General features: G+C 37.4%; 1 protein-coding gene across 1 annotated transcript in view; it reads left to right on the top strand.

Annotated features, from left to right (window-relative positions):
* LOC120623518 (multidrug resistance-associated protein 4-like) overlaps positions 1–15,599 on the top strand; it is a 46,473-nt gene extending 30,874 nt beyond the window's left edge. Inside the window, exons 22-37 of the mRNA XM_039889569.1 lie at positions 1,074–1,238; positions 1,649–1,786; positions 3,049–3,216; positions 3,520–3,624; positions 4,263–4,504; positions 4,770–4,822; positions 5,684–5,893; positions 6,696–6,926; positions 7,632–7,738; positions 7,819–7,942; positions 9,397–9,570; positions 12,066–12,193; positions 13,647–13,769; positions 13,872–13,994; positions 14,314–14,474; positions 15,259–15,599. Of these exons, the coding sequence (XP_039745503.1) occupies positions 1,074–1,238; positions 1,649–1,786; positions 3,049–3,216; positions 3,520–3,624; positions 4,263–4,504; positions 4,770–4,822; positions 5,684–5,893; positions 6,696–6,926; positions 7,632–7,738; positions 7,819–7,942; positions 9,397–9,570; positions 12,066–12,193; positions 13,647–13,769; positions 13,872–13,994; positions 14,314–14,474; positions 15,259–15,541 (2,535 nt within the window). The 3' untranslated portion in view covers positions 15,542–15,599. The remainder of the gene's footprint in view (positions 1–1,073; positions 1,239–1,648; positions 1,787–3,048; positions 3,217–3,519; positions 3,625–4,262; positions 4,505–4,769; positions 4,823–5,683; positions 5,894–6,695; positions 6,927–7,631; positions 7,739–7,818; positions 7,943–9,396; positions 9,571–12,065; positions 12,194–13,646; positions 13,770–13,871; positions 13,995–14,313; positions 14,475–15,258) is intronic.
* Positions 15,600–26,738: the final 11,139 nt, after the last annotated feature.

Raw genomic sequence — 26,738 nt, 5'->3', positions numbered from 1 at the left:
TTTGTGTAAGCAAACTTAAAGTAAGCTTAATAGATCTCAGCCCAAGTTAGTTTGGGCCCTAAAATTATGAAAATGAGCTGTGCTTACTACTATTCAAAAACTTAAAGCACTATTATTTTAACGTCGGTTTAAATATTAAAGGTATACATACCTACTGCTTTATGCGAGCGTAGTAAGGCCACTGACTTACAGGTGAAGTTGTAACACCGCCAAAAAAAATACGGAGAATCGTATTGTTGAATCACGAATCGGTTCTCTAAAAATGTGTGAGGACATATGTAGGTGCTATTACCTATTCTATAGTGGGACTGAGGGCATTTATGGCGTCTTATGTAGCACATTTACCTGATAGTTTGTGCACCAGTTACTCTGTAGTGTGGTTTTGCTCAGTGTTTTGTATATGTTTGCAAGATAATTGACCATATCGAGTGTTTGAGTGAAACCTATAGAAAGATTGCAAAGAAGAGAATTTTGGTAATGGAAGCTAAGAAATATTTTCGCTTCCTTGTGTTTTCATTTGATAGGATTCCTTTCTTAAGTTTGGTACTGTTAGGTAAGAACAGAAATACCTTATATAGTTAGGTTTTATAGGGTAATTGATACTTATTTAATATCTATGCCTAGCTCGGATGGTTACAGTTTGTCCAAAACTGTTTTAAGTCTGATATAATAATGATTTTAATCAGTGGCTTGCTAAAGTTTTGGACCAGGTTAGGCATAATTTAGAAACTTGTCAGAAAATAGAAACATCCTCAAAGTCATTTCCTTATCGAGGAATATTTTTTTAGGCTAGGCAGTGCTTCTGTGCATTTATGAAGTGCACGCCACTTAATGTAATCCAATATATTCAGATCTAAGATTTAATTTAGTAGTAAGAGTACCTTTCCCTGTCGATAGGTGTAGCTGAATTTTTAAATAGATTGATTATTTATTTACTTCAGGTGTAAGTGTTAAATTACTGTTCCTATGCAATCGTCCTAGGTTATTCGAAAAACAATCGATGTTTCCCTACATCATATAATTGAAATTTTTAGAAAATGTAAAAACCTTATCAGTTTATTTTTATTTTCTAGTCTTCCTTACTTCAAGTACTTCTTCGTGAACTGCCCCTCAGTAGCGGCAACTTAAATGTAAAAGGGAGCTTGTCATATGCCTGCCAAGAGTCATGGCTATTCCCCTCGACTGTGCGTGACAACATACTCTTTGGACTGCCTTATGAAGTAGAGAGGTACAAGGAGGTAAATATTTTATTTCTAACTGTGCCCCGCAGTTGCATTTGGGTTCATTATGCATTTTGAAGCGTACGTTATTAAGTTATACTATAATAGCATAAATCCTTCCGGGCTTATTAGGAAACGGCTGAGATCACGGTTTAATAAATAATCGACGTACCAAGCAGATGGGTCGCCCGAAAGTAAGTGGAAACCATCGCCATAAACAGAGCAACATTTCGCAGGAGATGCAAGGAACACGATCTGCAACGTGCCGGCCTGTGTCCATCAACTTGGGGCGTCGGTGCTAATTCTCATGTGGCTAAGAAATAATTATGGCAGTAGTACTGGCCCGGATGAGCTCTGCTACAAAAAGTTTTACTACTCCTGTCATAATTGTACTTAGCTGACTATTGTTTTTATGTTGTTTGTTTTAGGTGTGTCGCGTGTGCTGTTTGACGCCAGATTTCAAGCAATTTCCATACGGCGATCTTTCGCTGGTGGGAGAGCGTGGCGTATCATTATCAGGGGGACAAAAAGCTAGAATTAACTTAGCTCGAGCTGTCTATAGAGAAGTACTGAAATTCACGTCCATTTTTAACAATTACTGTTCCTCAGATATATACGATACTTGCTATTTGGGATGCGTTTTCTTTGCCACTGCAAAATATGGATTCTGAAAGCACAATTTTCAGTAGATTTAATTGCTGGATTAAAGTTAAGCAATCTTATCTGATTGAGAGATATATCAAATGTATTTAAAGGAGCAACGGTTAAAATAAAGTTTTCCATTTAGGGTTTGCTTCTTAAGTTTATCTTTATAGAGGTGTCCAATTCTTATGAATGCCTTCTCTTAAATCTCGAGGTACTTTCATGATGCTATTGGGTGTAATTCATCAAAGTGTGAGATGGCGTTATTAAATAAGTGTAGTTTAACACTTTAGTGCCGGTAGCTTTGCGTAAATAAATAAATACGTAATCCGAAAAAGAAACAATTTTGCAACAAAAAAAAACCCAGCTTCTAACCTATTTTGGTCAAGCAAATAACGTTAGCCAGAATGTTAGTGTAGCATATATAATATGAAGTTCATGAAAGTCAATATGAGCGATGTGAGACCGGCTGTGGTCCCAAACTGTGATGACAGGTGCAACGCGGTGAACTTCGACAAAATTAAATGCTTATGCTCCGTATTAAAGTTGGCAAGTAGTCTGTTGTCAATTTTTGATACAAGTTATAGTTTTTAAAACGCATTTTTAAACAGCTTTGACTGTGACTGTGTTTTTTTACTGTGTATACTTAAGACTAAATAGGTCTCGGGAGACAAAAACGGCTACAAAAAATCATGACAAACATTCCCTTCGGAATGAATTAGTATCTAAGTAAATACTTTATTAATCCAATAGTCATTATGATATCCGCTTGCGCAGTCCCAAAAAAGTCTAGTCTAGGGTCACGGGTGTATTTTATTCACAGTAGAACTAACTAGGGGTTATGGAATTTGAATTTTTGTACGTCCGTTTACCCATCTATTAATGAAAACCGGGAAGGAGCCTAGCTTTGTAGCACTTTTAGATAATAAATAAATAATGTTTAATGGTTTTGGTAAAATAGAACCGGTACATTAATGACGGTACGGTGGGGAGAGCTACTCGTATGTTTGACATATCCACACGAGACGAGAAATTTGACTTGCCGTCCAAAAAAATTTACCGTTTGATTTTCGTCCCAATTGAAATTGCCACATGCCATATGCATGTGTATACACATGTTTGTGGCACTATTAGTCAGCGATCAGTTGAGACTTTATTGACGAAAATATACGTTTAAATATTACAGGCAGACATATACTTATTAGATGACCCATTATCGGCGGTTGACGCGAATGTCGGGAGGCTATTATTTGAAAGATGTATACAGGAGTATTTAAGCGGACGGACGAGAGTCCTTGTTACGCATCAAGTACACTTCCTCAAGTCTGCGGATTTCATTGTTGTTCTGAAAGAAGTGAGTATTAACATAAAATATTATTATAACAAAATGATTCCTTGAACTAAGGTTTAAAAACCGTTTGGGCATAATACGACGAAAATTCACGTGTGTGATTCAGCCTTTTTTATATTCCAAGGTAATGGATTTTTAAATAGGGTGCGCCCATAAGATCGCCATGTAACGTTAATGACTTAAACACGTGAACTCCAGGCTGTTGGTAAAGGTTGTGATAATAGAGAACTTTGGCAATAAAAAGGCCCCGAACATAAATGAATGAAGCGTTGATTTTTTTTGCTTTTTTAAATTTTCTGTTTATAGGGTTCAATAAAAAATATGGGCTCATATGACGACTTGGTAAAATCGGAAGTGGAATTCTCGTCGTTAGTTTCAGACGAAAGTCATGAAGACAGAAAAACTGAAAAGGTATATTAAGTAGTTTAGTAGCACATTTGCCTTAAACGATTGTGCTGTAAGTATCTATAAGTTCGAATACATAAAATCACATCACCTAAATAGCTTGTTTATACTGTATTGTCTACTACTAGTTAACGACTAGTCAAGTACTAGCAAGTCTTGTTGTGAAAACTATATGACTTAGGGATAGAAGAGGTGTCAAGCAAGTCTGGTTTGGAAAGCTATAACTACGGATGGTAGAGAAATTACCTGTATTGTTTGTAGCTTTATCACACCGCCCTTTAAATTAAATTTAATATACATTTGGCAGTAGCTTGAGTGTAGATAACGAACGTTGCACATATTAATATACCGAAACCAAAACTTTATTGGCATTTTTTAAATGTTAATATACTTTTCCAGGGTGTTAAGTGTTAAAAGGAGAGCATGGTCTTTATGACCTGTCAATTTAGTTTAGATATTTGCGTAATGCGGAATCGTGTCAACTCTTTGGTAGAAGTTGAGACAAATGACTTAACAAAATAAATATAAATGCAATATTTTCTGACAAGAATTTTCATTGGATACACTTATTCTTTAATATTGAAACATGTTTAGTATACTAGCTACTCCAATAATTGATTTTATGACAACCAATTTTATTGTAGGATAACAAACCAATATTACAACATGCGGTATCGAAAGTATCGGTCAGAAGTACCGAAAACCCGGCAGAAGAAAAGGCACAAGTTCAGGCTGCAGAGGAAAGGGCTAAAGGGAACCTGGAGTGGGGGGTCATAAAGCGTTATTTAGAGTCTGTAAATTCGTGGCTTATTGTATTTTTGGCTATATTTGCAGTATTAGTTACTCAGTTTGGAGCGACGTTTTCAGACTACTGGCTGAGTTATTGGTGAGAATTTTGATTCATTTCATTAGATATATCAAAGATTTAATGTTGACGAACAGAGACTTAATTGTGAGTATAAGAAATTAAGTCCGCACAATATATTGTGTACTCATTATGATTAATTATGGGAGGACTTATGGTAACTTGTAGGTTTAACGTTAATATAAAGAAAAAAAAAGTATAAAGTAAATAATAATTGTTAGGTACGAGTATCTACGTGTAGTTTTAATTTTTAATTTTTCATGCAAATTAATTTATTCTGATTTAGGACGAATGAAGTTGACAAGTACGAGCAGTCACTACCACCTGATGTATACCCTGGTAAGTTTCAAATTAAACATTATTTTTATGTAATTGAGTGTCATCAGCATCATCAACAATCAATTAGTGGCCCACTAACTAAACCCTAAGAAAATTAAGAATTTAGGCCGTAAGTTACAAAGCTTCGCGTTGGCCAAGTGTCGATTGGTAGCCTTGAAGCGCCCTTGAGAGCATTATGAGAACTCTGAGGCGTGTAGGGTTTCCCCACGCTATTTTCCTTCACTTCAATTGCTTAAAACGTCCATAACTCCATAAAGTTGGAGATGTGTGCCCGGGATCGAACTTCGTCCTGGGCTGTAACTGCTTTTCATTAAATATTATCAATCAATAGCCTATAACAGTCCACGGCTAGGCTAAAGGCCTCTCCCAACGGAAGGTTTTTCCCATAATCACAACGCTGGACAGACGGGTTAGCGATCACTCTATTTTTTTTTATAATTAATTTTTATCAGAAGATGCACAAATTTAACAAAAAAAAAATCTCGCCAGACTGGTTTATCAGTTTGTTGGCGAAATAGCATAGTATGTTATATTAGTTTCTAATTTTTTTAATTTATATTTATTATATTATTTGATATGTGTAATCTGGATAAGTATTAGTGTGTAGTTATTCGTAAGTATGTGTGTAATATTAATACACCCTAACAATCGGTATCTCTTGGTTTTCCTAACTCTAAGGTTGACTGGAATAGATAGCTACTAAGCGATAAGGCCGCCTCTTGCGTAGCCAAGTTTCCTATTGTTGTGTCAATTTTTTTCTTTTTGTGGTGTACAAATATAGAGTATAAATAAATAAAATAACTAAAATTTTAACTAAAAAAAAATTTCTCTAAGTATTCCTTCTCATAAATAATTTCACAGATACGAGTTTGGGCACAAAAATGGGACATTTAACCACAGGGCAGTACCTTTGGATTTTTGGTGGTGCGGTGCTTTTCATAATAATCATGACCCACGTACGAATAGCTGGTTTTGTTATGATGACGATGCGTGCCTCGCAAAACCTTCATGACGTGATGTTTACGAATTTGATTGCAGCCGTAATGCGGTTTTTCAATACCAACCCCTCAGGTAAGTTGTACTTACGTTGCTAGGCGATTTGAATCTTCTTTTCTTATACCTACACATGGCTGGGGTTTGGGAACTCCCTCCCGTGTTCTGTGTTTCCTAATTCTTTACAACCTTTCTTTAAAACGAATGGAAATAGGCATCATCTAGACTTAGACAGCTACACTTTCCTTCTGGTAAGATTGCGGTCAAGCACAAGATGTTAATAACCAATAAAAAAAAACTAATTTTTAATTGCTAGCACCATGACTTTCGTTGTTATGACTGGAATGTAGTAGTACAGTAAGACCTCCTTCAAAGAGGAACAGAAAACTGGCAGTTAGAATTAGTTCTGTGGCAAGAACCTGTAAAGGTTTATAAATCATTTCTGCCCGTCATATATAATTATGCCGAAATTGACTGGGTCAATAAACCGACAAGGATAAATTTATTCGGTAAAAAGCCTTCTACAAGTGTTTTTATTCCGGTATGTCACTTAGCATCGCACCTACTTTACTTTAGTTTCTAGTAATATTACTACATGTGTTAAACGGGCCGGCAAAATGTTTTTTTTTACTTTATTAGTGTTTCCTTATTTTTTTTTTGTGTTTTATAACAAAGTGTATTCATACATTCATTCTTAATTTGAATTTCTAAAATACTAATAATTCTTAATTCCTAAGAAAATAAATGTAAGACATTTATTTTCTTAGGAATTAAGAATTATAACAATTTAGTTATAGACTGAATGATAACTTAAAGATTTTAGATAAGCATATAATATAACATATTTACCTAACTAATACGTTTATGTTTCTTTTTATAGGTCGCGTACTTAATAGATTTTCCAAGGATATGGGCGCTATGGATGAAATTTTACCACGTAGTATATTAGAGTCATTACAAATGTACTTATTCGTAGCGAGTGTGCTGGTATTGAATGCACTAGCACTTCCTTGGACATTAATACCGACTGCAATATTATTAGTTATCTTTGTTTTTCTACTTAAATGGTTTTTAAATGCTGCACAGGCTGTGAAGAGATTGGAAAGTACCAGTACGTATGCATTTTATCTTACACTTGATAAAGGAAAGTTTCGGAGGAATTCCACTTTGAAAAACCCATAGTCTTGTATGTTCGTTAATTTCCATAATTTAAACGGATAGATATCCACTAATGGACTGGACCTATGGTATTTAATAAGAATTTCCGCACTCCATTGTCCTGCGGGTGATGTCATCTGTCCACATGTCTGTCACTTTTCACTGCGGGGACGTCACTCCAGCACCTTGGGACCCCAACGTCTATCGGTCCTACGCGTTACGTGTTTCTCCCATTGCCACTTTAGCGGTTAGCGATAAACTCTAAATTGAGAACATCTTAATTATAAGTACATCTTAATTAACATTGTATCGCTTAGAGATACTCAGAGTATAGCTCTCTCCAATGTTAATTCATTTGGTACCAATGAACTCTTTAACCGCTGAACAGATATGGAGTTGGGCATTGGGATAAAGTGTTCACATACTTTGCAATTATCGCTAGTTATACATACAAATGAGTTATACGTGGTTTACACAAAGTAAATATCTATGACTCTTCATGGTGTGTACTGTATATATTTTAATAATAATAATAATAATAAGTTTATCTCAATTAACAGTTACAGTTTATTTACCTGAAAGATTCGTTAAAATAAATTTGTTATGTCGTCAGAATAGTTTCTTGTAGTATTGATATATATATTGATTTTCCTTTTAGCTAAAAGTCCTGTATTTGGTATGATTAATTCAACTATTGCTGGATTGTCTACAGTTAGAAGTTCTAATTCTCAATACAGGTTGCTTAGGATGTTTGATGATGCTCAGGTACAAAAACTACTAACTACTTGAACAATTTTTTTTCAGCTGAAAAACTGCAATTTTAATTTTTTGCACTAACCTTTCAGGACATCAATACGAGCGCTTTTTACACGTTTTTAGGAGGTTCCTCATGTTTTGGTTTATACTTGGATGTATTATGTCTCATATATCTTGGAATCATATTGGCCGTTTTTATTTTTATTGATTTCGGTGAGTTCGATTTACAAAACAAATTATTTATTTTTAATCTATTTGAATTACATTGGATTGTTTCCGATTTCGCCCGCATTTTCTATTTTGTAAATAATGTAAAAGTACCTGCAAAAAAGAAGAACCAACAAACTTACTTTCGCCTTTATAAGTTTATATCTGCAATAAATCACCAAGAATAGGATACCGCAGTACCGAAATTTCTCAGTCTTTCAATGAATTCATGACAAAGTTATATAACTTAGTAGTTATTACTACTGTGAAAATAATAGAAAAAAAATTAAAAACAATAGTAAAATTTAATATTAAAATAAATATCCAACTACAATAACAAAATTTCAAAAACTAATAAATAAAATAATTAATACTAAAAAAAAAATTTTTGTTTCCGATTCGCAATGCGATGTTGTTTCAACCAATGCCCGGAGAAGGCGACATCCAAGTCAACAAGACAATGCTGCTTTGAGGCAGAAGTACGCAAGGTACTTCACCGAAAGAGGTCTGTCATAAGAAGCTCTTGAGCTACTACTTCTGCCGCAAAGCAGCATTGTCTTGTTGACTTGTTGATTTATTTTAATATTAAATTTTACTATTGTTTTTAATTTTTTTTCTATTATTTTCACAGTATTTTTTGTTTTAATTTTTGTCATTTTTGTCATATGACCTGAATTAAAAGCATTTAAGATTATAATTAAAATTTTCTTACTATTCTACATGTATTTAAAATGGCAGCTTTTTACAAACCGATGTACAGAGATTCTTCCAGACCTATTATTTTTAAGTTATGTAGATGATTATTGGGAATAATCCCTGTGGTAGAGATAACGATAGGAACCACATACACTTATTATTATTATTATTACTGAGAAACGAACTTTAGAGTGTGGTTATCGGTGTAATTAGGTATAGTTACATGCTCAACATCTACGCTTCAAGTTGATGGGCACAGAGTGGCATTTTGTAGGACGTATTCCTTGCATGCCCTGCGAAGTGTTGCTCTGTCTATAGGCGATGTACTTCCTCTAAACATCAGAAGGGTCATCTGCTTGGTCCGTATGGTAATAAAAAAATTGCGCTTAAAATGCGAAAAAAATAATTCCATAGGGACCGTACATTTTTACGGTATACAAATCAGCTTATGTTACCCTCCGGTCTATGCAAATGAAACACGTCACTCCGTTATTCCGTTGCTGCGTAAAAGAGGGACAAACTAACAGGCTTGACAAAAGAACACTCATAATAACGATAATAATTAAAGTTTTACTCGCATGTCAGTAATAAATAAATTGAAATAAAAATGTGTTTTGTAATGGAAGAGCGAGATCTTCTGGCACAGGTTTTGAGCTTAACCGAAGTTCTCCGCCTCATCTGCTATTGTTTTATGTGAAGAAATAAATTTTCATTTCATTTTCATTTCATTTCATTAATAAGAATGTTAAATTGTTAATTTTTAGGGGGTTTGGTCGAGGTGGGCAGCGTGGGCCTAGCCGTAAGCCAGTCTTTGGCACTCACCATGATTTTGCAAATGGCGGCGAGAGTCACTGCAGAATTACTCGCTCAAATGACTTCTGTTGAAAGAGTGCTCGAGTATTCAAGACTTCCTGCTGAGGAAAACATGGAAACTGGAGGTGAGTGTGATTGGTAACGCCTTGTTTTATTACACACTATGATACGAATGTAACGAGCTTTTGTTTCTACCGGCAACTTATTAAATTTTAGAGAACAATAGATGCTGTTGTGACTTAACTATGCTATTTAGATATATGTCCTTGTGGATTTTTTTGTAGGTAAAAATAAGTACTTTATGTTAAAAATAGGAAATACTTAGGAAGTCAAAAAAGTTAAAATTATAACTTTAAGACAATAATATCTGTATTCAAGTAGGCCCGGCCTATAGATGATACTTACATGACAAATGTGTACATGGTAGTGAGATAATGGCGATAAGCAAATTTATAAACTTAAGACTAAAGCTACGAGGGTTCCAAAAGCGCCCTAGTCTAAGCAGAAAACCAACTTGGCCGAGTGTTATTTTTTGTTATCACCATCTCACATGTTCATTTAAAATTATTATTCTTGCCGTGAATTGAATACGCAGAGTTCTAGTTGTTTTACTATTATATTTACTTATTTGTCAAATGCATTAAGTAATTAATGAATTCATCCTTATTGACCTTTTGCAAAAAAGCTACAGGTTACCGAATTTTATGTTAATGTAAATCTGACGATTTGCGTCAATCTTTTTTCATTCGGAAGGAGAACTATTTCCACAGGTACCACTAGCATTTTTGATTAATTTTATCAATTGCTATTTTTTTCTATTTACAAAATGTTTAGTGCAAGTAAAGAAACACACTTGGCTCAATTTGTTGTGACCTACATTTCTTTAATAGGCATCTCAGCTCGCGAATACATTTTATGCAGATGGAAAAATTGGAAAATGCATTAACAAAATTGGCAGATATATTTTCGGGATTATAATATTTGCGCGAATTGATACAAAAAGTATCTATGATATTTTGTATGTTAATTGATAATATAGGGAACATACAACATAGCGAAAAAATACACAATTAGAAATTATACATATTCACATCAGTCACATACAACGTTAGGTATTCATTAATATCAGTCTAATGCATTGGTTTATAAGCAACTTTGACGAAACGTGTGGGCGGGTGACTGACTTTATATAATCGATTTTGACATTCACGGTCATTATCTGCACTAACACCTTACGTAAGTCACCGTACTTATGAGTCAAGAGTTCGTCGCCTAGGGCCGCAATCTCTCTTATTAGAAGAAGGATGTGTAAAGCTATATCCACTGCAGATAATTAATTTATCGAATGATATTAAGAATACAAATGTTTGTACTTATAGTAAAAAGTACCTAGAAGTACTTCTAATAAAATAGTACGTCTACTGCCAATTTTACTATTAAGGTAGTTAGTGTTTTTATTTGGCTATCTATCTATATAGGTATATATATATATATATATATATATATATAAAAGAGAAAGTGTGTGGGTATGTTCCGTATAGGCTCCGAAACGGATGGACCGATTTCAATGAAACTTTCAGGGAATCTCCGGATTGACCTGGCGAGTAATCGTGTAAAGTTTGGTGACGATCGGAGCACTCCTATTTTTGAACTGTCAAATACAGCTTTTATTTACTATGATGATATTCTATTGTTGGGTTAGAAGAAAAGAAAATAGATGAGAATGAATACGGAGAGAAATAAATTATATAATATATTATGAAACATAAAATAAAAATTTAATGATGTAAGTTTATTGTTTAAATAGCCCGGCGAAGCTGGCTGGGTACGCTAGTTTTGTATAAATATCGGTGCGACGTGGCAAAGAATTCAGTCTCTGCTCAAAGAGAATCAACAATAACTAAATACCTTGGTATTTAGGATGGTATTTTAAGAAGTCGAGTTTGTTGCCATTGAGTTAGAAATGGTCCTTATGCTTAACTTAGTATATTACATCAACCCATAACCGGCCCAGTACAGGGCGCGGGTCTCCTCGCAAAGAGATAACCCTTCTCTTTGCGAGGAGACCCGTAGACCCGAGAGATCGTAGTGTACCACGCTGTCCAAGTGCGGATTGATAGACTTCACACGCTGCCTTTGAGAACATGAAGGAGGAGAACTCTCAGGCACGCAGGTTTCCTCACGATTACCCGGCTAAGTTTGTTGTGGGCTCTTCTTAGACCAGGGCGCGTTTGGAACCCTCGTAGCTTTAGATTTAAGTTGGCGAACGAATTTATCACCATCCCGTTACAATTATGTAAACAAATATGTATGAACGCTTCATAAGTGCCTGTGATAGGCCAACATGAATAAAGAAATTTTGAATTTGAATTTCAATTTGAATTTGATGTTAACACCTTTACCGTTTAAAGTTATATTTAAATTTTAAATTAAAAACGCAAATAACTCCGAAAAGTCTAGTAGTGTGTGGCGGGTGGAACTCGGTCTCCATGAAAAGAAATCCGATGCCTTACCCACTAGGCTACTGCTTCTAGTAAATAATATTACCCATTAATGGTAATAGTACGTAATTGAATGTTTGGGATTGCTAATAATTTTTGTTTTTTTTTTTTACGTGTAGATACTCGCCCACCGCAGAGCTGGCCATCCGATGGGCAGGTGCAATTCGAAAACGTCAGTCTCAAGTATGGTGCAGAAGATCCTCCGGTTCTCAAAAATTTAAACTTTACAATACAAAGTGGATGGAAGGTATACATACTTTTTTATAGTATAATCTGATAATAATTGACGCACCCTGGAGTTTGCCCACCTCGCAGGTCAGACACTTATGCTGCCTGTATGAGAATGATAATTTATTTTGTAACTTAGCAGCTCTTAGTATTTGACACAGAAAGAAAAAAATTTGCCCAGCCATATTGCAATTTTTAACGAGACACGGAAATTCATTTTTGTATAAATAGAGGTCAGTGTCTCCACAACGAAGCCGCTGACCCGACGATACACCCTGATTTGTTTTTGGTACAGCGGCCTCGGTGACATCATATCTGGCTTATCATCATACAAACCCCTTAACGGCCCACTACAGGGCAAGGGTATCATTCTGCAATGAAAAAGGTCTCGGCCGTAGTCCACAAAACTGGCCATGTGCGCATTGGAAGACTTCACACGCCTTTGAGAACATTATTGAGAACTCTCAGGTATGCAGGTTTCCTCACGACGTTTTCCTTCACCGTTAAAGAAAATGACATTAACGCACATAACATTGAAAAATTAGAGGTACGTGCTCGGTCTGCCGAACATAAAGCCACAGTCCTAACCACTAAGCTACGAGTATCACCTCTGCCATATCTGGTTACAAGTTGGAAAAAATTGTTAGAATTTAATAACTGTCGAAATTACCGAGCTCATACGTGACGGCGAACCGGCGGCAAATCGCGAATAGTGGCTAGACAACACTCGCTGTAACTGGGTGCTAGTCGCCTACAAGATTCTCATACAATATAGCCGCTCGGACTGAGGTTGCGGGTCGGTGTATTTACACTGACCTCTAGTTATATAAAAATTTCCGTGCGCTTGCCTCGCAAAACTAACTTTGTATGGGAATTGGTGGTACGAAGTTTAACGGGTCATCTAGTTAATGATGATATTCAAATGGCATGTCTGCAAAAATTTGTCCCTGTCAACTTCAGGCAGTTTTCATTATTTATTTTGATAGCTGCTGAAAGCCTAAATTAATATAATACTATTAATACGTGAAGCGACCACGTTTTGTTGGTAAAACCCAACGAAGTGGACAGATGACATCAAACGAGTAACAAGGAGTCGCTATATCCAAGCGGCACTAAACCGTAGTATTCGAAACTCCCTACAAAACATCCAGCAGTCCATTGGTTGTCAAGATGATGATGAAAGTTGAACCCATTTTTAAAGCATAATGCGCTCATGAGGTGTGTGATTCTAAATATTTATGGAAAAGAGAGTAGAAAGCTAATATTTATCTACCAATATATAATTCGTGTTAAAAATACAGTTAAAAAAATAATAATAATAGTTAACGTTTATACAGGCAAGCCGTATAGAGTTTGTTTCCAAAAGATTTTTTAAATATTGGTTACCTTCAAAATGCACAATGAAATACTGTCGAATTTCGACTATGTGAGACCAGTAATATCTTTAATCTAACGGCTCAATTTTATTATAGGTTGGCATTGTAGGAAGGACAGGAGCTGGAAAATCTTCACTGATTTCGGCTCTCTTCAGATTGTCGATTGTCGAAGGAAGTATAAAGATTGATGGTGTTGAAACCATTGGTATACCTAAGAAGGTAAGCCTGTTTGGAATTATGATCATAGAGTATTCTAATGCCCAATCGTGGGCTTTGGTATGTGTAAACATAGACTATTTAAGACATTTTTATCATTTTTAGCTATTGAGATCCAAGATATCTATTATTCCTCAAGATCCCATACTGTTTTCTGCAACACTGCGTTACAACTTGGATCCATTTGATCACTATAGTGATGATGAAATTTGGAGAGCTTTAGAACAAGTAAGTAGATAAAAAAAAACCTCTTGAAAAGTTTTGCCTAGTATTTAAGTAGGTATACCTAAATTAACAAAGCTAGCCTTCTGTTTGTGTAACTTTTTATTTATTTTCTATTATGTTTCTTGAAAGATAGTATGTCGAGTGTGGGTGTGGTGTATTATATTTATGAATAAACAGCTACTTGGGTATTTTTATAAAGACTGGCTGCGCCAAACGATTTCCTCCGCGTCATTGCATAATTTTATGTAGCTTGAAAAGGCTTGAGCTAAGCCTTTTCTCAATATACGGTTGTCTATACAAAAAAGATTTTTATTTTCATTAGGTAGAACTAAAAGACGCAGTGACGTCACTCGATTACAATGTCTCGGAAGGCGGAGCCAATTTCTCCGCAGGACAGCGTCAGTTGGTCTGCCTCGCGCGTGCAGTACTCCGCTCCAATAAAATTCTCGTGATGGACGAGGCGACAGCTAACGTAGACCCCCAGTAAGTACATCTTTGTATAAAGAATTTTGAAAAAGTATAAAACCGACTTCATTGTAAAGGTGGGGACCTTTACAATGAAGTCGGTTTTATCAGGCAATCTGTCGCAGGTCTTTTGCGCGCAAATCGCCACAATCTAACGTTTCAAAGCTACGTCCACACACACTGTCACTGCTGGAGATGGGCGTTTAAATGATAAGCATTTAATGAAGCAGTTTGTTTTTCAATTTAAGCACGTTGGTTAAAATAAGCACTAAGTGTTATTACCTTAAAAAAAATACCGATTGATGTGAACTTAAATGAAAAAGATTGCGATTCCGAAACAGGCATTCAATTTTGTAATATAACATTGAATTTATTTTGTTTTCTTATTCGTTAGGTCGTATTTTGCACTTTGATAATCCGAATATACCCAGTATGTGTCAAAACATTTCATTAAATTGAAAATATACAATTGATGATATAAGTAATATGTGTGTGTGTAACATATAACGGACGATATTTTTTATGGTATAGAAAGAAACTCGTGCAAAACTTACGCGAATATACTTGACCATAATCGCCTGCGAAGTACGTACGTACCGTTATATCTCAAAAAAAATCTTCGACCCATTCAAAGCTGCAGCGAGATTATAAAATCAATAATAACCCATTTATAGGGTTTAGTATTCGTGCCAATAGGGAAAACTTCTATCTGAAAACGGGAATTAGAAAATCTACGGAGCACTGCCATAATATTTGTACTCTTAAACATACCTGACGTATACATTTTCTTTACTTTTTACAGGACTGACAGCTTAATCCAAACTACCATTCGTCGGCAGTTTGCATCGTGCACAGTATTAACCATAGCGCATCGCCTCAACACCATCATGGACTCAGATCGTATTCTTGTCATGAACAGAGGAGAGGTGGCTGAGTTCGATCACCCGCATGTATTGCTGTCGGATCCTAATAGTTTACTCAGCTTCATGGTTAGGGAGACAGGGACCAGCTTGAGTGGTGCCCTGTTTAAGACTGCGAAAGACAAGTATTTTAGCGAAAATGAAGAGATCTTGAAAGATAAATAATATATTTCTTTTATTTTACTATATCATCGTTGTTTGTACTTCGTATTATCAATTAGGATTAAAGGCAGCATAATCCTGCTTCTTAATGTCATCTATTGTTCTGATATTTTAATAAAAGAACTGAATTTTTACATTTCATAATGTTATGAATAAAACTAAACTTGAATATGATGCAAGATATGTTGTGCTTTTATTATTTGATATACTTACTTACAATAACCACAAGGTGGAGTGATCTGAAGATACCAAGAGACTATAAGATAATTACTGATTTGGAAATGCATCTGAGATGGTTATATATTTGTATCTACGCTGTAATACACATCGTTGCACAATGAATTCATTATTTGTTTTAATACCTATCTAAGAAGGAATCTAGTTTTCATAATGCAGTTGCGATGTAAGAATGAAGGATTGGAAATATAACATTGTACCTTTTTTGCCAAACATAAAAAAAACTATTTTAATGTTTCCGTTGTAATTTGGGATTCAAAGATTGGTCCATGTAATATTCAACGAATATAACACGGCCATCTTTATTTGCCAAATGTAAATAATTGAGGAAAAACAAAAAAATATCCTTAGTTTAAATGAGAATTTTCCCCAAATTCTACTCGATATCTATTAAACGGTTTAATCCCAAAGGTTTATTTCTATGTAATGTTCATTTCATTAAGAGGGACCTTTCTTTGATTTTTAAATTCTTTTAAACTACAAATTGACCAAAATTTTAAATAAAACATTCTAAATAATCATTTTGAAAACCAGATGTGCACCTCTGGTCTAGTCTATAGCATGTTGGACTTCCGATCACGAGTTCCTGGGTTCGATTAAGAGGTGGGATCAAAAATTGTAAGGCGTTAGGTTTTCTGTTAGTTAATTGTCAGTATCATAACGGAGTAAAAGGTTTAAACCATCGATCCTGATTATAATCCTTACTTCATCGTTCAGATCTTTGTCAAACTGTCACTCCTGTGTCAAACTTTTTGCAGGTTCGCTAATAAAAAAATAGGGCCGAATATTTGGTTGTAATATAAGGAAATTCTTGACCTACCAATGCATACATTTAAAAAATGTGTAAAAACGCATCTAGTACAGCGAGGTTACTATACATTTGATGAATTCCTCAATGACAAGGTAGAATGGAAGCAGCCAGCCTCGCTCTCATCTCCCGCAAGATAGCAAAATGATTGTAAATGTTGATGTTGGAAAAGAGCAACTACTGAGTTTCTTGCCGGCTCTTCTCGGTAGAATCTGCTTTCCGAACCGGTGGTAGAGTCACACAAACATGCATACTTGACGTTTCAAAAGTGCTTATAAAGTAGGCCTACTTGAAATAAATGAATTTGAATTTGAATTTGAATTTATTTCCGCCTTGATTTTGACTGACATTTTAATAAGACGTATGCATTTCAATATTGCAATTAGTATGCTTCATATTTTGCTGCCATCGATTTTCAGATTTGTGCGATCATCTTAACATATTGTGACAGTTATAGGTAAAATCCGAATATCCACAAGTGCGTAGCGTGGTGGGTTTATACACTAAAACACTTTCTTCTATGAACCAGTACTTACCAGTGGGACATTAATATACTGATGGTGACCATGAAAAGAAGTGTGCCTACGTTAACAAGCATAATATGCAGTATGTTACTGACTTGGCATGCTTTAGTAACTTTTTATTGTATTAAGTTAAATACTGCCTACATACTCAATTAGTAGCGAGGCCTTTACTTTGTAAATTTGATGCTTTACATAATAACATTTTGTCATCAGCTACTGGACACTGCAGCGGCAACGATCCAAGAAATTGCTTCAACATTTTGCACGCTGAAATCGGCCATCCATTACCTAGCGAATAGCAACCTATTTTGATGACCTGTCTAGCGTAGATATAGGTTTAATGCTGTGTCAATAAAATATGATTATTAAACTACAGTTCGCAATTTTATCCGCTCAAACCTATCCATGAGGTTGAGTATTATTCAAATACAGTTGCTCACTCTTCTTTAACTCTTCCCGAGTCTTGTGAAGGACAAGCCTACTTGAATTGAAATATTTTCCGCACTTGCATCAAACTGTGTCTTAATCCGTGTAGATGGAATACGTTAAATGTTGTAATGCTGCATGCTTGAGATGGCCAGTTATTTTTTTTTCATATCAGTTTCCCTGGGATTCAAAAATCTATAAAAGCGAGCAGCTCCACTCTACCTGCCTTTATAATAGGAATCCTCAATTAATTAAATTATTACTTAACTAATTTACTGTTCCTATTATAACGTTCCTGTAATTAAAATTATTATGTTACCTAGTATTTATGTTGCTCAATTTAAATTTGCAATGAGACCACTATTTATTTTTACTCTTTTTTGCCAACTTAATTCAACAACGAGGATCCAAATGGTCATAGCCTTAGGTACATCATTTGTCTGAATACCATTGAGTTGCGAACTACAGAAAAGTAAAAAGCTTAAAGTAATCAACATACAAAGTTGCCATCAACTTATATGTGAAACCTCTAGGATCGTAGGATTTTACAACATAGTATTTGTATCCTAATTACACAACACACACTACCACAAGAGGCTTATTATATACTAGCTGTTGCCCGCGACTTCGTCTGCTTTTGATTTTGTTTTTTGATGTGGCATTCAATGTAGTTGTAGTTCTAAAAGTTCTGTCCTCTATCTCCAACCACATTCAGATCAAGCAAGCAAAACAAAAAAAAAACAAGCATCTATACTTAGTACAAAAATAATTATTTAAATCGGTTATAATTTGTCGGAGTTATTGTGTAAAATCGTCAAACACTTTCATCCCCTCTCCCAAAGGAACCGAGCTTAATATCGGGATAAAAAGTATCCTATATTACTTCTAGCACTTCCAAATATATGTGTACAAAGTTTCATGAGGATAGGTTAAGAAGTTTTTGCGTGAAAGCGTAACAAACAAACTTACATTGACATTTATAATATTAGTAGGGATGTCAAAATAATGTAATAAAGGTTCTTTCTCTAACTAGCCGTCGCGGCAAATACGGCCTTTATTTGAGCATGGAGACAATCAGGTCCTCTACTTCCTTACATAGTCATTGCATGGAGGCCACTCTGAGCATGGAGGTCGTCTCGAGGTTTAACCTTCTTGTAATATCATTTTTCAATAAAGATACAAACACTACTTGCTTTTATTAAAAATCATTTATATGCATTTCTTTGTATATCAATTATCTGGTCAAAGAGTATATAAATTCTGCGATAAATATTGGTTTAGACCACTGATCTCTGTTATACTATAGTCAGTGGTTGAAACTGAGATACAATAAGTATGACAATAATAAAATTTCTTTATCTTCGAATTAAAAAAAGATCGTCAAGCTTCCGTCAAATAAGTCATAATATTATCTCAAAATGAAGTCTTTACTATAATTTATTTTATTAAAAGAAAATGGAGCAACAATATATCCCAATACTTTTTGTGTAAATAAATACATCTAAAAAAGATGCTACGAAAAACCTAATAAACCTAAAACCTAACTGTGAAAATGGGGTGTTGTAAGGATGGTAAAATATGTTGCAAGGGTCCCCTATCATCTTTGCCTATAAAACACCCGCCCCCCTCACCACTGCCCGTAAACAAGCCCTCACTCGAATCATCGTTGCCTACGAGATGCTCACTTAAATCATCATTACCTGAAAAAAGTTCGCTTGAATCGTCGCTGCCTGCACGGACTGCACTCGAATCTTCAATTCCTACAAGATCCTCGCTTGAAACATCGTTGCCGGGAAAACCCTATGTCAAATCACCGTTACCTGCAAGATCCTCCCCCGAAACATTTTTACCAAGGAAACCCCCTCTTAAACCATCGTTACCTGCGAAATACTTGTTAAAACAATCACTATCTAAAGCATCCTCAATCGTACCATCGCAGCCTGAATCTAAATCGCAAGAATCGACGTTGTTAACACAACGCTCCCCCAAATCATCTGTTCCCGCGAAACACTCACCCAAATCATTGCCGTCTTCAAAACACTTGCCTAAATCATCACTGTCCGTAAAATCACCGGAAGCAACGTTGTCTGAACCACACTCGCCCAAATCATCGTTATCCACCCAACGCTCGCCCAACTCATCTACGTTAGCACAACGATTGCCCGAGTCACCGTTATCAGCACAACATGCTCCGCAAGTGCCGTTGTCTATACCAAGTTCGCCCAATTCATCGTTCTCCGAAAAACACGAACCCGACTCATCATTATCCACAAAACACTTGCCACCCAGATCGTTGATACCCAAAGAACTCTCACCCAGAGTATCGCCATCCGCACAACGTTCAGCTGAACCATCGTTTTCCTCCCAACTTTCACCTGATTTAACATTATCCAAACAAAATGCAACAAAAAGTTCAGATCGACAGCTATCTGAGTCAAAGTTGTCCGCAAGAGAATTGCCTGCAAAATCCTCGGGTTTATCATCATTGCCTGAAAAAAAATATCCCTTTTCATTATCATCTCAACAACATTTGCCAGAATCATTATTGACCGCTCCACCCCAAAAAAAATCACACAAATCATTATTGGCTGAACAACACTCCTCAGAGCAGTCACCTGAATCATCGTTGGCGATTAAAAACTCTCCCGATTCATCATCAACGCAACGTACACCCAAATCAATTTCGTCCGCACAAAATTCCCCCAATACTTCTATGGTTACAAAACGCTCACCCGAATCAACGTTGTCTACAAATCAGTTGTTTGAACCATCACCAAAATCATCATTGCCCAAAAAGTCTTCAACCTTGAAATCCTGGGCTAGCAAATTCATGCCCTTTTCAGCGTCGTCCGAGCAACAATCAGCGGAGTTATCTTTATCTACTCAAGAATTACCTGAGACACCCTTGTCATTAAAAAAGTTACCTGACTTGTTATCCTCACAACGTTTCCCCGAATCACCTTTGTCAGCTCAACCCCAACCACATAAACAAAAAGTACAACCCGCGCCTAAGTCACCTTTGACCGCACAACTCTCAACCGAAACACCAAATACACCTGAAAACTCTTTGGCTTCACAACGCTTTTCTAAGTCACCACTGCCCCTACAACAGTCGCCTAAGCCAGAGTCAAAACAGCGCTTGTCTGAATCATCGTTGGCTGTACAAAGCTCACTTGACCCATTGTTATCCACAGAAGGTTTGCCCGAATCACTGTTATCTACTCGACGGTTGCCCAAATCATTGGAAGTACAGCACTTGCCTAAATCTGCGTCGGCTACACAACGATCCCCTAATTCATCATTGGCTGCACAAGGCTCGCCCGAGTCACCTCTGACCGTACAACGCTCATCCGAATTGCTGAATGTACAACGCTCACCTAAATCATCGATGTCCCCACAAGGCATGCAAGAAAAAGCGAATACATCATCACCACCAAGAAAATCTTCTACCTTGAAATCGTGGGCCGGAAAAATCTTGCCCTTTTCAGCATCAACCGAAGAACAAGCAGCTGAATCATCGCTATCTGCACAAAAATTGGCAGAACCATCCTTGTCAGTACAACAGTCACCAGAGTCATCGTTGTCTGCAAAACGATTGCCCGAATCTTCGTTAACTAAACAACGTTTGCCCGAATCACTTCGATCTGCTGAGGCACAGCGCTCGTCTGAATCCTTGCCGGCAGCACAACGTTCGCCAAAAACGTCGTTGCCTACACAACGCTTGCCCGATTCACCTTTGTCCGCACGACGGCGACCTGAATCGTTGAATGTACAGAGCTCACCTGAATCAAAGATCTTCGCACAACGCTTAGAAGAAACAGCGCCTACATCATCTTCGCTAAGAAAATCCTCGACCTTGAAATCGTGGGCTGGAAAACTCATGCCTTTTTCAGCATCATCTGAACAAAAACCAGCTGAATCATCGTTATCCGTAGAACACTTGGTCGAATCACCCTTGTTAGTACAGCAAACACCTGATTCATCGTTGTCAGCACAACGCTCCCCAGAAACTTTGTTGCCTACCCAACGCTTGTCCGATTCCCCGTTATCCGCACAACGCCCACTTGTAGCGTCAAATGTAAAGCGCTCACCTGAATCATCGTCATCCGCACAACGCTTGCAAGACTCAGTGCATACATCATCATCGCTCAGAAAATCCTCTACCTTAAAATCGTGGGCTGGAAAACTCTTGCCCTTTTCAGCGTCATCAGAACAACAACCTGTTGAATCATCGTTATCCGCACAACGCGTAGCTAAACCACCCTTGTCAGTTCAACAGACACCCGAGTCATTTTTGGCTACACAACAATTGCCCGAATCTTCGTTGAATTCACAACGTTTGCCCGAAACACTTCAATCCGCTGGAGCAGAACGTTTGCCGGAAACGTCGTGGGCTACACAACGCTTGCCTGAGTCACCTTTATCCACACAACTCCTACCTGAAGCGCCATATGTACAGCGCTCAAATGAATCATCGATGTCCGAACAACGCTTGAAAGATTCAGCACCTATATCATTACCCTTCAGAAAATCCTCTACCTTGAAATCGTGGGCTGGAAAATTCTTGCCCTTTTCAGCGTCATCCGAACAACAATCGGCTGAATCATCGTTATCCGCAAAACAATTGGCTCATTCACCCTTGTCAGCACAGCAAACGCCTGAGCTGCCGTTATTTGCACAACAATTGCCCAAATCTACGTTGGTAACGCAACGCTTGCCTGAATCGCCCTCGGCTGCAACCAGCTCGCCTGAATCGGTGGTGGCTGCAGAGCGCTGGCCTGAATCATCGTTGACGGTGAAATTCTCGCCAGATTCATCCCAGTTCGCACAACGCCTGCCCGGGTCACCTATGACTGCACAACTCTCGCCCAAACCACCAATTGCAATTGGATCACCTGAATCAACATTGCCAGAACAAAGCTTAAAAAAATTGGCACCTGTGACATTACAGACCAGAAAATCGTCGACGTTGAAATCGTGGGCAGGAAAACTCTTGCCTTTCACAACTTCATCTGAACAACAGTCGGCTGAATCATCGTTATCCTCCCAACACTTTGCCAAATCACCCGTGTTTGCACAACAATCGTCTGAATCTGTGTTGGGTGCACAACTCTCTCCTGAATCAGCGCTAGCCAGACAACGCTCACCTGAATCGAAATCACCTACGCAAGGCACGCCTGTTTCATCGCCATCCAAACAACGCCTGTTCAAGTCACCTTTTATAACTCCTGAATTCTCGCCCGAACCACATGCACAGCACTCTGCCGAATTATCGTTGCCTGCACAACGATCACCTGAATCATCATTGCCCAGACCAAGTTTGCAGCGATCAGAACAGATGTCAACATTGACCAGAAAATCGTCAACCATGAAATCGGAGGCTGGAAAACTTTTTCCCTTTTCAGCATCAAAAACAGCCGAAAAACAATCAGACGCATCATTCTTATCTTCACAACCCTTGTTAAAATCGTCGTTGAACGCGCAAAAGTTACCCGAATCACCGTTACTGGCTCAACGTTCGCACCAGTCTCCGTTGGTTGCAACAGGCTTGCCTGAAACATTTGAATCACCTTTAGCCGCACAACAACCCCCCGATTCAGCTCTGCCCACGCAACGCTCCCCAGAATTACCTTTGACCATACAAAGCTCGCCTGCTTCATTATCAGCCACACCCCACTCGCCCGATTCAGTGTTAGCATCGTATAAATCACCTTTGCCTACGCAACACTTGCCCGAAGCAAATATAAACACACAACGCTCGCGCGAACCTGATAACGAACGTTTACCTGATTTATCAATGCTCACACATCAACTGTCTGAACCTTCATCAATGACATCGCCCAAAAAATTATCGATGTTACAATCATGGACTGAAAAGTTTTTACCATTTTCAGCGACACAACATCCGCCTAAATCATCGTTGGCAGCACAGCATTCGTCTAAATCAGTTTTGCCTCCTCAACCCTATCCTGAATCATCGTTGGCCACTCAACACTCACCCGATTTACCAATGTCCATGAAACCCTCGAAAATTTTTTTGCCATCTTCAGCAAGTTCTGAACAAGAATCAGCTGTTTCATCGTTGACTTCACAACAATCACCTGATTCACACTTGGCCGCACAACGCTCACTTGGATCACCATTAACCTCACAATCACATTTACATCCACAACGCTTGCCTGATTCGTCGATACAAACTCAACGCTTCCCTGAACCTTCATATCTAACATCGCCCAGAAAATCATCGACATTAAAATCATGGATAGAAAAAGTTATGCCCTTATCGGCGCCTTCCGAACAACAACAATCTGCTGAATCATCGTTGGCTACACAACTTTTGCCTGATTCGCCTGATTCGAAACGCTTGCCCGGATTACATTTGTCTGCTCAGAGTTCGCCACATACGCCTGAATCATTGTTGACCACACAACGTCAACCGCACCCACCGTTGTCCTCAGATCATTTACCGAATTCAACGCTGGCCACACAACCCTCACTAGAGTCATCGTTGGTTGCACAATTACCTGATGCATCGTTGACACAACAGTCGCCCGGTATATTTCCTTCAAACCACTTTCCCAAATCTTCGCAAGAATCATCGTCACCAAGGAAATCCTCGATCTTGAAATCATGGGCAGGCAAGTTTTTGCCTTTTTCAGCGTTATCTGAACAACAGTCATCTGAATCAACATTACCTACGCAGCAATCGGATAGATCACCTTTGTCCGCACAACGATCACCCGAGTTACCTCTATCCACACAGAGCTTGCCCAAATCATCATTATCCACACAAGGCTTGCCCGATTTATCGTTGGCTGGAAAGAAAACTCCCGAATCAACTTCGTCTGTGCAACACTTGTCTGAATTACCTTTGTCGTCACAGCGCTCGTCCGAATCTACTTTGTCGTTCCAACAATCACCTGAATCCTTATTGCCCAAACAATGCTTGCCTGAGTCGTCATTGGCCGCACAGTACTCACCTAATTTGACGGCTGTGTCATCATCACCTTTAAAACCCGTAACTTGGAAATCGTGGGCCACAAAGTTTTTGCCTTCAGCATCCTTCGAACAACGATCTGCAAAGCACTCTCTCGAATCAACTTCATCTGTTCAAAACTTGTCCGTATCACCTTTGAGGCCACCACGCTCACCTGATTCATTATTATCTACGCAACGCATATCTGAATCAAAATTAGCCACACAACCATCATTAGCAGCACAACGCTCACTTGGACTATCACCCGTCTCGAGAGAATCATCAACCCATAAATCGTGGGTTAAAAAATTCTTGCCCTTCTTAGCATTATCTGAACAACAACCGGCCGAACCATCATTGTCTGCAAAGCGCTTGTCAGATTCATCGTTAACCACACGAAGCTTGCCGGAATCACTTTTGACCGATCGACGTTTATCCCAATCACCGGACCCACAGCTGTCACCCGAACAATCGTTGTCCGCACATCACTTTCTTGAATTATCCATGTCCTCACAACGCTCACCTGAATCATTATTCTCTAAATATTACTCGGCCTTGAAATGGTGGGCAGAAAAATGCTTGCCATTTTCATCATCGTCTACACAACATCCTGGCGAATCATTTGCATTTCCAAAAGCATCATCTAAATCATCGCTGTCTGCAAGACTCACTCATGAACAATTTCATGAATCATCTTCGACAAAATCCTCTAGCTTATATACATGGGCTGGGAAATATATCCCATTTTTATCATACTCAACACAAGCGCAAATAGCCGAATCATCAATATCCGCACAACATTCCCAAATATCATCATTACCCGAAAATTCCTCACCATTGAAATCGTTTACTGCAAAATTCTTGCCCATTTTATCGCCATCCTCACAACACTCGCCTGAACCTGCTTCGACTCTGTCATCACTCGCTACAAAATTTTCGCCCTTTTCATCGTCTTCAGCACAATATGCACCCCAATCATCGTTGTCTGACAAATCCCCAAACATATCATCATTTGCAGAAAAGTTCTGGCCCGAGTCATCTGTAGACACAAAATCCTGTCCAACGTTATTCGAAAAGCTATTTCCCATATCATCCCTGACTGCGAAATTCTCACATAACGTTCTGGCATATTTGCTCGAAACATTTCCATCTTTATCATACATGCTCGCAAAATTCTCACCCTTATATTCGTTGACGACCATGTTCTCATCCGTGTCAAAAATATTATTTGAAAATCCGCTCGTAGCACTCATCGCCGGTATTTTGATACTGTTGATCCTATGGTTGTCCTGGTCACTGTACCAATGTGAAGTTTGCCGAAGGTGTTAATTTAACTAAGATGAAAATTATTGCAAAGTGTAATTATGACATAAATGTAAAGAAGACTTCCACTTTGAATAGGTTTAAATTTGCAGTAATGAACTAAATTGGTAAATTCCTCTGAATTATGATTGTATGATAAAAGCTTTAGCAATTTAATTAAGATTAAATCTTGCCTATTCCTTTGATAGTTTTTTATATCATTAACGCCTTTATATTCAATTATTTGATGTCATAATATAATTCACAATTATATTTTATAAACGGCAATACACCACATATGTCAGTTTAAATGATAATTATAAATATCGTCTTATTTCAGTTAAAACTCAAGGTGGAAAATAAACGCCCGACGGGCGAATACGGGTTAAGGCACAATGAGCTGTTGCGACAATTGCACGAATGATACTTGGGAGAGTGTATTCATTGAACACAAGATCCAATGCTTCTTATTGGGACTGGTTCTCATTGCTTTGTTTTTAGCTTACCGCCTATTTAGATGCCGCCATCCAAGAACGCGAATACTTTGCATGATTTAAAAAATAAAACCAGGTAAGTTTTGTAACAAAATATTATTTATATAAAAAATACCTACTTTCTTAGATTATTACTATAAAACATTTACATTTTGTTTTTCTTAAATTTACCTAGATAAAATTGCCTATTTATTTACAATACTAGGTATCACCAGCTTCGTTATACCATAATCACAACTTTCTTAAATCGGAATCTGCTTTGTAATATCTAAAAGATTTATAACAGGTCATTCGAGTTACTTCGAAACTCAGTCAGTTTTCAATTTTAAAATTCACTTACACCCTAACATTTACTATTCTTACTAACTATGACATGTATTCCGCCAAATGGTTGAACAATTTTAATTACAGAATAACAAACAAAGTATATCAG

The sequence above is a fragment of the Pararge aegeria genome, chromosome 4 (genome assembly GCF_905163445.1).
Source record: "Pararge aegeria chromosome 4, ilParAegt1.1, whole genome shotgun sequence".
In the NCBI taxonomy this organism is placed as follows: Eukaryota; Metazoa; Arthropoda; class Insecta; order Lepidoptera; family Nymphalidae; genus Pararge; species Pararge aegeria.
Note: the sequence above shows the minus strand (reverse complement) of the source record. Positions and strands in the feature narration are given on the sequence as shown.